We start from the raw sequence: 12315 nt of genomic DNA on the forward strand, positions 1-12315 counted from the left end.
TGACATTGCTTGCATCGCTCTCTCCTCTTCCGCTCTCTAATCGATGATGAACACTGATTAGAAATATGCTTGCAAAGTGTGCTTTAAATACAACGCTTCTAAATCAAGTATTGTATCGTTCCATGCAAAATGTTAAAGACAATCAGCAAACATAGACATATTCTCGGAGAACTCCAAATTACAATATGGACAAGATAACGATTATCTCGGAATTCTTATTAACAGTAATACCAAATCAAACTCTCGAATCTCTAACTCCTGTTCAAAGGGGGTGAAAATCGTTTTACATACTATTGGACATGGATATCTCCCGGTTAAACCCCATGACAATGGCTCATCTATACAGAACAGTTGTTGTGCCATCCATTATCTACGGTTGTGAACTTTGGGATTACACTAACTAGGAAGATTTAAGACATTTTAACATGCTTCAACACGAAATCACCAAAACAAATTTTCAACCTTCCAAGACTCACCAGATTAGATCAGATATTTGTGAACAATTCTACCCTACCAATCCATGCAGAAATTGACGCAAGGAAACTTCTTTTCTTTGGCAGAGTCTGTGGAATGGACACCAACTACCCTTCTAAAAGATTTTACATCACGCTTGTTCTTTTTTCTAAATCAGTGGGTTTCAGTCTGGCCGGATGTCTTGTTTCTCGTGCGAAAAGGGAATACTTTCTGCATGTTAATGAAACTTTGACAATTAGTGAGACGCATATTTCTACTGTTAAAGGATTGAATGACAACGAAATAGTCAACGTTCATAGAGAAACGGGTTGCAGTCGTGTAGTTATAAAAAGAAATCTGGTTAAATTTGAGCAGAAAACGGGGAAAAATCAGACATGCATTTTTGCAGATGTTTGAGTTGTTGAAGCAGACGTAGCTGAAATTGAAGTAGATAAACTTTCTTAACTGGAAACATTATGGCGTAGTTTTTCAACAATCTATTATATGACTTGATCCTTGAAAACTTTGAAGGAGTAAGAAATCCAGATGACCCGATACATTTTGAATTATGTCTACAGGAACAACAGCAGCAGTACAGACTCATGGGTAATCAAGGAAACTGAATTCAACATATAAACATTTGCGAGTTCCTAACACTGTATCAGAAAAAATAATATAGGAAAAACAAACAAGCCCTAAGTTGGAAAAGTTAAGAATCTGAGCCTGGAGAATTCAGATCAATTCTATAGAGATTGGGGAAAACAATGATGCATGATTGCAACAAGATATTATGCAGCGAAAACACCAGTCCAAAACTCTCCAACGGGAAACCTTTCCTACAATTCAATATCCCTATGAAGTACAGAAACTTAATTATCAAAATGGCACACGAGACATTGATAACTGGACACTTCGGGGTTATAAAGACAACGAATAGAGTTACATTGGAATTTTACTGGTCTGGAGCTCAAGCAGATATCAGATGATATTGCAAGTCTTGTGATATTTGTAAGCGAACCATTCCAAAAGGTCCAATTGCACCATCATCACATGGATAAATGCCGATAATTACAGAATCGCATTCAGCATTGTTGAACCTTTGGATACACGAACAACCAAAGGCAACATATACATTCTCACTGTAGTTCAGCTTCCAACTCCATATCTAGAACCAGTTCCATTACCTGGACTAGACAGAACGCGCGGAAGGAGTTTTGGTGGATGTATTTAGTCATGTGGGAGTTCACAGAGAAATCTTATCCGACAAAGGATCACAATTTACTTCAGATCTAATAAAAGAAGCCAGTCCATTACTATCCTTGAAGAGAATAACAACTACTCCATTATCATTCGTATCTTAGGTTATTGATCCATTCTGATGGTTGAACTTTTCTAGTAACAACGTATGATAAGACAGAAATCAAGATGTGCTGAATATCTGTACACCAAACGGACTATTGTAGCTGTCCTTTCTACATCCGTGACATGAAATTATCATAACAGTCTTACTGAGGTCCTTATTATATCAACTTTTCATGTAAAGTACTTAAAACGATTGATACAAACACATTAGCTATACAGTCAAGTGTAACACGTCAGCTACATTCAATTATAACACGTTAGCTACTGTCAATTGTTACACGTTAGCTACAGTCAATTGTAACACGTTAGCTACAGTCAAGTGTAACACGTTAGCTACCGTCAATTGTAACACGTTAGCTACAGTCAAGTGTAACACGTTAGCTACCGTCAATTGTAACACGTTAGCTACAGTCAAGTATAACACGTTAGTTACATTCAGTTGTAATACGTTAGCTACAGTCAATTGTAACACGCTAGCTACAGTCAATTGTAACAGGTTAACTGCAGTCAATTGTAACACGTTAGCTACAGTCAAGTGTAACACGTTAGCTACCGTCAATTGTAACACGTTAGCTACAGTCAATTGTAACACGTTAGCTACAGTCAAATTCAACACGTTAGATACAGTCAATTGTAACATGTTAACTGCAGTCAATGATAACATGTTAACAACATTCAATTGTTACACGTTAGCTACATTCAATTGTAACACGTTAAGTACAGTCAATTGTAACACATTAAGTACTGTAAATCGTAACACGGTAGCTACAGTCAATTATAACACGTTAGCTACAGTCAATTGTAACACGTTAGCTAAAGTGAATTGTAAAACCTTAGCTACAGTCAATTGCAACACGTTAGCTACAGTCATGTGTGAACGTTAGGTACAGTTAATTGCCTTGGAAAACACACCTGAATATTGGATATTACAGAGTTATATTAGATGATCCTGTGCTTTACCTGTTTTTATCTAATCTTTTACAATGAAGTCAAATAAATAAAGCGTAGCTAACATACAAAAATAGATAACTCAATTTCTAATCATCATGACCTTCCGTTGACAAATCGATATCTAATTTACAAATAATTCCTAAGATATTCTGTTGACATTAATACTATCTACTTTAATTATGTATTACTGACCAGAAGAATATAACTCTATAACAATTATTTCCTGTTCTTTACCAATCAGCTGATATACCTTTAATAGAGTCAAGGGAAAATTCGCTAACAGTAGTATGTGTACATGAAGGGTGCGATACGAGCATTCTTTGCATCTAAATCGAAAGTAAAATTTCGTAAACTCTTTGTCGTCGATAAACAAAATTATCTATTCCTTTGATATGTGTCAGATAGCAAGCATGAATTACTGATATGACTCATTAACATGGATTAGATGTGATATGTTTCTCACTACCACATTTCGATAATCGTCAAATGCCACTGCAGAATTAGAAGCTGTAGGTGCTACAAGGGATTTACAACAATGAGTGGTAAGTAAATATTGATCAGTTGTATAATCAAATAGTAGTTATGCAGGCGCGGATCTAGAACATTTTGAAAGAGGTGTGTGCACCAAAGGTTTAAGGTGTTGATATTACCATATGTATTTTGTACCTTTTCATCGTCTGCATGGAGTTGTATAAGTTAGTTACCAATCAAAACACTCTTTAGAAAACAATATAAAATGACCAACGAATTAACAAAGTTTATTGCTAAGTGGTATCTTTAATTCTTGACAAGCAAAAAAGTAGTTAGTTCTATCTTTAAAATCGCCCCTAATTTCCCGTGTTTGCAATTAAAGTCTATGCTGTTTAATCCGTTATTTGGTTTAGAATAGAATCAACAGAAATATACATTGTTTTACTTTTTGTAATCAATTTGAGTGTTCTTTTCAAAACTAAAATGACTGAGTGCATTATTTAGCGTTAAAGGGTACCCTGTGTCGACGGTCACAAACCCTTGACACGCAAACGACCGTTTCCTAATTTTCGAAAACGATTAGGCTCACTAGGGATCGTGAGGGAAACTAGAACACTCCCAACCAAAGATATATCAATTAATTAATCCCAGTAAGATGCCTGAAATATTGCCAAAATGGCGTAAAACAGTACTCAATCTTAATGTGGCGGTATTTTGCCATCTATATAATGTACATAAACAATTTCTGTTTTCTATTCATTTACAACGAAGTGAATGTATTAAAACCCTTAAATTGCACTTGTACTATGCGTAAATGTGTGTGTAGAGAATTGGGCAAGCACGGACCCCAGGATATACGAGAGGTAGGAACAGGTACCTAGGAGGAGTATGCATCCTCTGTAGACCGCTCATACCCGGCGTGAGCACTATATTTTGAGTAGGCAAACGGAGTTATCCGCAGTCAAACTCAGTGTGTCAGGAACGGCATAACAATTGGTATGAAACACTTCAGACAGCATTTGACCCAATGATAGGCTGTATTGGCAAACTAGATCATTATAACGACCAAAGTATTTGCGACTTTAAACGAGACTGTTGGAACCCCTGTACCATCAACTTGTTTGTCAGTAGCTTGCTTCGATTTCAAAACTGACCATACACGAAACAAGCTCTTGCGTATCGAATCAGTTGAGAGATATAAACACCATATGCAGGTGATAATGCAATCTTGCTACATAAATATGGGAAATTGACGATGGATAAGCTGAAATCATCCCGTTTGCCATACAGTTGGGTTGTTAGTTTGCCGTTGATATCTATTTTGAATTAAATAATATAATTCAGATTTAGTTATCGGATGAGTATTTTTCAAGTTGATCATGACCAAGACGCCGATTGAAATTTTATGTATTTGTGTGCTGACGTCATGTGCACAAAAATCGAAATGAAGAGACGACCAAAGTTAAAGTAATGTTTCATTTGTAAGTGTTAGAATTTTTACACGGGTACCGCATCGTATTGGTCATCATTAACTTGCAGAAAAAGTCGTCTGATAGACGAGTCCTCGCGTCTTGGATGGTAGGTCCACAAAATAAAGTTTTAAAAGGTAGGCAATACAGCGACACTAGCTGGTGTTGCTGAATTATCTCTCTTCAATATTGATCCGCTCTGACTCTTTCGCACATGTCACGATATAAAAGCGGGGCTCGGAGTCGGAGGAGTATCGGGTCTGTTGATAACTTGATACATGTTCCTAAACAGGGAAAGTCAAGTCAGACGTCTGGAAATTATTTGGGTTTCTTATAACTAACGCCAATGTGAATATCGTGGCTTGAAAAAAAAACCCACCCATTTCATTCCTCGTTGATAGGCTAATAGATGTGTGTATGTTGGACATATTCATAAAACTAAAAACAAAATAACCGGAAAATGATTCACATTTATTAACTACATGTAAATAAAGATTATATCGATCATTGATTGATACATTTTTTCCGATTTTGTTCGATGATGGATTATGAAAATTTTCCGATTATTCAGCACTAGCAGTTTGAACACAAATTACATTAAGTTCCTTTACATCTATTTTCTTTTTTTTTTCTATGTGCCTAGCGGAATAAACATCCCCTGTTGGCCGGTCACACCCATGATGTGTCCTATTTCTTGATATGAAAACGGAGTAATCGGTAGTCAATAAATCAGTATGTAAAGAACAGCCTAACAATTGGTATGATATTCGCTTAGACCCACTAACAACTTAAGGCAACAGATACCGTCTCACAATAATGAATTTGCAACTCCATATCCAAATCCATAACGAGTTCCATTACTTGGACTAGACAGAACGCGTGGAAGGCGTTTAGGTACATGTGTTTAGTCATGTGAAAGTTCCTAGAAAAATATCATCCGACCAAGGATCACAATTTACTTCAGATCTAATAAAAGAAGCCAGTCCATTACTATCCTTGAAGAGAACAACAACTACTCCATTATAGTCCGTATCTTAGGTTACTGATCCATTCTATCAGTCCGTATCTTAGGTTACTGATCCATTCTGATGGTCGAACTTTTCGAGTAATAATGTATTATGAGTTAGAAATCAAGATGTGCTGAATATCTGTACACCAAACGGACTATTGTATCTGTCCTTTTTACATTGTTCTATATCCAAAATGTCAATAAATTGCAAATAACGAGTAAAATAGATTTAGTCCGTGAAAACATTCCTATGCGACGTTGTCTGAGTCAGCGATTGTGCATAAAAAGTCTTACAACACGTCCCCATACTTTGATACCATCAACGTATTTAGGGTAAAGATTATCATACTTTGATGAGGCTAAGACCGTGTAAAAATGGAAGAAAGTATAAATTACTGTTAGAAATTCCCTCGAAGTATACTTCTTATTCGCCATTTTACCATGGTACTACATGTAATTAGTCGCGTATTTCGAGGGAATGCTGACTTTAAACGAGACTGTCAACAAGAAAGCAAACAGGACTTTATCGTGCTGATACCCCAGATCTATGTTACTCGGGAAGTATTTCTTACAAATCAGCGTTTGAACTCGTAAATCTATAAATAAATATTTGATTGATAATGAATAAAAAAGAACAGTTTGAAGACGAAGTTATTATTTGTAAATAGATTTTTTTATTGAATTTTAAATGTAATTCTTAATGTTTTAGATAATTTTATACACCTTTTATATTGCTCCTGGGTACCTGTTCTCATCCCCGACGTGTCCAGAGGCCCATGTTTGCTCTACTCGTATGGTGTGATTAATCACGGTTCATTATCTTAATGTATTCAGATTGTTGATACTAAAGCAATGCTACTGAAACAATAAGAAACAATTTCCCATTTTCCATCAGCACTTTATAAAAAAACACAAATAGATCAGCCGCTCCTTGACTCTGAATAGTTCAGCTGTACATTTGCAATGTTTCATTTATACCAAATCTTTCATTTTTTTGAGAAGAAATACACCATACGGTTCGTGACAGAAAATTGTTACAACACTCTTACTGATGTCCACGTTATGCTACCTACATTCCGTGTAGCGCACTTAAAACGATTGATAACAAGCACGTTAGCTACAGTCAATTGTAACACGTTAGCTACCGTCAAGTGTAACACGTTAGCTACCGTCAATTGTAACATGTTAGCTACAGTCAATTGTAATACGTTAGCTACAGTCAATTGTAACACTTGAGCTACATTCATTTGTGAAAGTTAACTACACAGTCAATTTCGTTAGAAAACACACATGGATATAGGATTTTTACAGCGTAATGTTAGATGATCCAGCGTTTTCCCATTTTTATCCAATCCTTTACAATGAAAAGAATAAATAAAGCCTATCTAACATCCAAAAACAGATAACTCTGTTTCCAATTATCATGGCCTTCCGTTGACAAATCGATATCTAATTTACAAATAATTCCTAAGATATTCTGTTGACATTAATACTATCTACTTTAATTATGTATTACTGACCAGAAGAATATAACTCTATAACATTTATTTCCTCTTGTTTACCAATCAGCTGATATACCTTTAATAGAGTCAAGGGAAATTTCGCTAACAGTAGTATGTGTACATGAAGGGTGCGATACGAGAATTCTCTGCATCTAAATCGAAAGTACAATTTCGTAAAATCTTTGTCATCGGTAAAGTTTTTATCTATTCCTTGTATCTGTGCCAGATAGCAAGCATAAATTATCGATATGACTCGTTAAAAGGGATAAGATGATGTAAATATATTATGCGATATATCTCTTGCTACCACATTTCGATCATCATCAGATGACACCGCAGAACTAGAAGCTGTAGGTGCTACAAAGAATTTAAAACAATGAGTGGTAAGTAAATATTGATGAGCTATGTAATTAGACTGTAGTTATGGAGGTGCGGATCTAGAAAATTTTCGAAGGGGGGTCTGACCCACGGGATTAAGATTTTGATATCTTTATATGTATTTTGTACTTTTTTATTGTCTGCATGAGGTTTTATAAGTTAGTCACCGATCAAAACACTCTTTAGAAAACAATATAAAATGACCAACGAATTTACAAAGTTTATTGCTATGTGGTATCTTTGATTCTTGACAAGCCAAAAAAGTGTTTAGTTTGATCTTTAGAATTGCCTCTAATTTCACGTGCCTGCAATTAAATTCCATGCTGTTTAATCTGCTCTTTGGTTTAAAATAGAATCAACAGAAACATACATTGTTTTACTTTTTGTAATCAACTGGAATGTTCTTTTCAAAACTAAAATGATTGAGTGCATTATCTAGCGTTAAAAGGGTACCATGTGTCGACGGTCATAACCCCTTGACACGCAAACGACCGTTTCCCTGATTTTCGAAATAGAATAGGCTCACTAAGGGCCGTCCGGGAAACGAAAACACTCACACACAGATATGTTTCAATTACCTAAACGCCGTAAAATGTGTGAAATATTGCCAAATGGCGTAAAGCCGTAATCAATAATTATTTCGCGGTATTTTACCATTTATATAATGTACATAAACAATTTCTGTTTCTTATTCCTTAACAATTGAATGGTTGTATCAAAACCCTTAGATTGAAAATGTGCGATGTGTAAAACTAATGGTAACATTTACGCATCCAATGACAAAGAATGGTGCTGAACTTCAGAAACGTTCTTAGCGGTAAGTAGTGATGAAACGATTGCCGACAATCAATTGTTTATGACTCGTTGATTCCGATTATTGATTCCATTTTAAATAATCGATTATTGTCCATAATAAACGAATCAACAACGCATGCTTTGTAAGAAATATTTATGAAAAGGAAGAAGGCTTTCGATATCATCTTCATTATCATCAATCTTGAAATCAATCAACAGTCATGAAGTTGATAACTAATCCGAGATTATGTAGCGTGCAGCCGTGGTTTCTCAATTTAGACTGAACTACTTGCTTGATTAGCGATGGGAAAGGCTATAAGCCCGTGAACTGATCCGACCGGAAACTCTGTGCACTCAAACACACACAAATTGCATACGTCATACCTTCTACTTTCGTTTTCCTATATATGATGCTGTACTCTGTTCACGGGCCTGATTCTAACACCAATTAAAATGTGATCCAGTTTCCGGGCCTGACTTTAATACTAATTAGGATAAGATTCAGTTCACGGGCCTCTAATTAGGATATGATCCAGTTCACGGGCCTGACTCTAACACTAATTAGGATGTGATTGAGTTCACGGGATTGCTTCTAACACTAATTAGGATGTGATTCAGTTCACAGGCCTGACTCTAACACCAATTAAGATGTGATTCAGTTCACGGGCCTCTAATTAGGATGTGATCCAGTTCACGGGCCTGACTCTAACACTAATTAGGATGTGATTGAGTTCACGGGCCTGATTCTAACACTAATTAGCATGTGATTGAGTACACGGGCCTGATTCTAACACTAATTAGGATGTGATCCAGTTCACGGACCCGATTCTAACACTAATTAGGATGTGATTGAGTACACGGGCCTGATTCTAACACTAATTAGGATATGATCCAGTTCACAGACCTGATTTTAACACTAATTAAGATGTGATTCAGTTCACTGGCCTCTAATTAGGATATGACCCAGTTCACGGACCCAATTCTAACACTAATTAGGATGTGATTGAGTACACAGGCCTGATTCTAACACTAATTAGGATATGATCCAGTTCACGGACCTGATTCTAACACTAATTAAGATGTGATTCAGTTCACTGGCCTCTAATTAGGATGTGATCCAGTTCACGGGCCTAATTCTAACACTAATTAGGATGTGATTGAGTTCACAGGTCTGATTCTAACACTAATTAGGATGTGATTCAGTGCACTGACCTCTAATTAGGATATGATCCAGTTCACGGGTCTGACTCTAACACTAATTAGGATGTGATTGAGTTCACGGGCCTCATTCTAACACTAATTAGAATATGATCCAGTTCACGGGCCTGACTCTAACACTGATTAAGATGTGATTCAGTTCACGGGCCTCTAATTAGGATATGATCCAGTTCACGGGCCTGACTCTAACACTAATTAGGATGTGATTGAGTTCACGGGCCAGATTCTAACACTAATTAGCATGTGATTCAGTTCACGGGCCTGATTCTAACACTAATTAGGATATGATCCAGTTCACGGACCTGATTCTAACACTGATTAAGATGTGATTCAGTTCACGGGCCTCTAATTAGGATATGATCCAGTTCACGGGCCTGACTCTAACACTAATTAGGATGTGATTGAGTTCACGGGCCTGATTCTAACACTAATTAGGATATGATCCAGTTCACGGGCCTAATTCTAACACTGATTAAGATGTGATTCAGTTCACGGGCCTCTAATTAGGATATGATCCAGTTCACGGGCCTGACTTTAACACTAATTAGGATGTGATTGAGTTCACGGGCCTGATTCTAACACTAATTAGGATATGATCCAGTTCACGCGCCTCTAATTACGATATGATCCAGTTCACGGGCCTGACTCTAACACTAATTAGGATGTGATTGAGTTCACGGGCCTGATTCTAACACTAATTAGGATGTGATCCAGTTCACGGGCCTGATTCTAACACTAATTAGGATATGATCCAGTTAACGGGCCTGATTCTAACACTAATTAGGATATGATTCAGTTCAAGGGCCTGATTCTAACACTAATAAAAAATGTGATTGAGTTCACGGGCCTGATTCTAACACTAATTAGGATATGATCCAGTTCACGGGCCTAATTCTAACACTGATTAAGATGTGATTCAGTTCACGGGCCTCTAATTAGGATATGATCCAGTTCACGGGCCTGACTTTAACACTAATTAGGATGTGATTGAGTTCATGGGCCTGATTCTAACACTAATTAGGATGTGATCCAGTTCACGGGCCTGATTCTAACACTAATTAGGATATGATCCAACTCACGGACCTGATTCTAACACTAAATAAAATGTGATTGAGTTCCCGGGCCTAACTCTAACGCTAATTAAGATATGATCCAGTTAACGGGCCTGATTCTAACACTAATTAGGATATGATTCAGTTCATGGGCTTGATTCTAACACTAATAAAAAATGTGATTGAGTTCACGGGCCTGACTCTAATACTAATTAGGATATGATCCAGTTCACATGCATCTAATCCAATCCTTGTAAACCCTAACCCAGTCCTTGTACAGCATAGCTTAGTCCCTGTAGAGCATAACCTAGTCCCTGTTGAGCATAACCTAGTCCCTGTAGAGCATAACCTAGTCCCTGTAAAGTATAACCTAGTCCCTGTAGAGTATAACCCAGTCCCTGTAGAGCCTAACCTATTCCCTGTAGAGTATAACCTATTCCCTGTAGAGTATAACCTAGTCCCTGTAGAGCATAACCTAGTCCCTGTAGAGTATAACCCAGTCCCTGTAGAGCATAACCTAGTCCCTGTAGAGTATAACCTAGTCCCTGTAGAGCATAACCTAGTCCCTGTAGAGTATAACCTAGTCCCTGTAGAGCATAACCTAGTCCCTGTAGAGCATAACCTAGTCCCTGTAGAGTATAACCCAGTCCCTGTAGAGCCTAACCTAGTTCCTGTAGAGCCTTACACTGTCTTAGCCTATACAATGCAACTTTGTCTCTGAACAACAGTATCGTATTTCACTGATAATAAATTTTCCATACATGTTTATTATTAGTTTAATCATCAGGCACAATTGAATAGTCTCGTGGGGATTCGGGTTAGAATAGATCCTCAGTACCCCCTTGCTTGTCGTAAGAGGCGATTAAATGGGGCGGTCCTTCGGATGAGACCGGAAAAACAGAGGTCCTGTGTCACAGCACGTGTGGGACAATAAAGATTCCTCCCTGCTCAATGGCTATAAGCGCCGAGCATAGGCCTAAATTTTACAGCCCTTCACCGCCAGTGGTGACGTCTCAATGTGAGTGAAATATTCTCGAGAGGGACGTTTAACAATATTCAATCAATCAATACACAATTGAATAAATACCCAGTCTCTCTGTGTTATAGACTTTTCCAGTCATCTTGAGCTAAATCAACATTTTTGTGCCAGACCCATTTTTGTGTGCATCATAACTCAGTATCTCTATAAATAGTTGAATCTGCAACTACTACATGTAAGAGCTTGACGTATTTGACAGACATTTTTTTCCACAATTTCCTCTGGTACTTAGTCTTGATTTTAATTAAGAAGAAAAAGTTGAACAGATAACAGTTTTATTATTAACACCTTAGACATACAATGATTAAATTATCACATTGTTGTAACCTTTGACATTGAAATATTTTCCAGATACATGTACTTATGAAAGAGCTGGCTCGCATTCTACCTCATGCTCCAAGATTGCGTAGCAATAGTAACACATGATGGCCATATTAGACAGATTGATAATGATGGGTAATCAGATCAAACATCCTTAATATAAATCAAATTTACATAATCTGTTAAGAATTGATTATATATTACTGGGTAATTAAGGGGTCTTTCATGAAAAGAAATGAAACATCTTTAAGTTTTCATAAAACATATGAAACAACAATTTTATCTTTCTTTCAAT

General features: G+C 36.9%; 2 protein-coding genes across 3 annotated transcripts in view; both read left to right on the forward strand.

Moving 5' to 3' along the window:
* The window catches only part of LOC125664363 (transient receptor potential cation channel subfamily A member 1-like), a 220401-nt gene that overhangs the window by 148674 nt on the left and 59412 nt on the right, over positions 1-12315 (forward strand). The window lies entirely within an intron of this gene.
* LOC125664361 (protein mono-ADP-ribosyltransferase PARP12-like) overlaps positions 3159-12315 on the forward strand; it is a 38864-nt gene continuing 29707 nt past the window's right edge. Inside the window, exon 1 of one of the 2 annotated variants that reach the window (XM_056151922.1) lies at positions 3159-3308. In XM_056151922.1, the coding sequence (XP_056007897.1) occupies positions 3302-3308 (7 nt within the window). In that variant the 5' untranslated portion in view covers positions 3159-3301. Of the gene's footprint in view, positions 3309-7455; positions 7601-12315 lie in introns of those variants that run through there. The other variant, XM_056151925.1, reaches the window with a different exon arrangement.

Source organism: Ostrea edulis, chromosome 1 (assembly GCF_947568905.1).
Source record: "Ostrea edulis chromosome 1, xbOstEdul1.1, whole genome shotgun sequence".
Taxonomy (NCBI): Eukaryota; Metazoa; Mollusca; class Bivalvia; order Ostreida; family Ostreidae; genus Ostrea; species Ostrea edulis.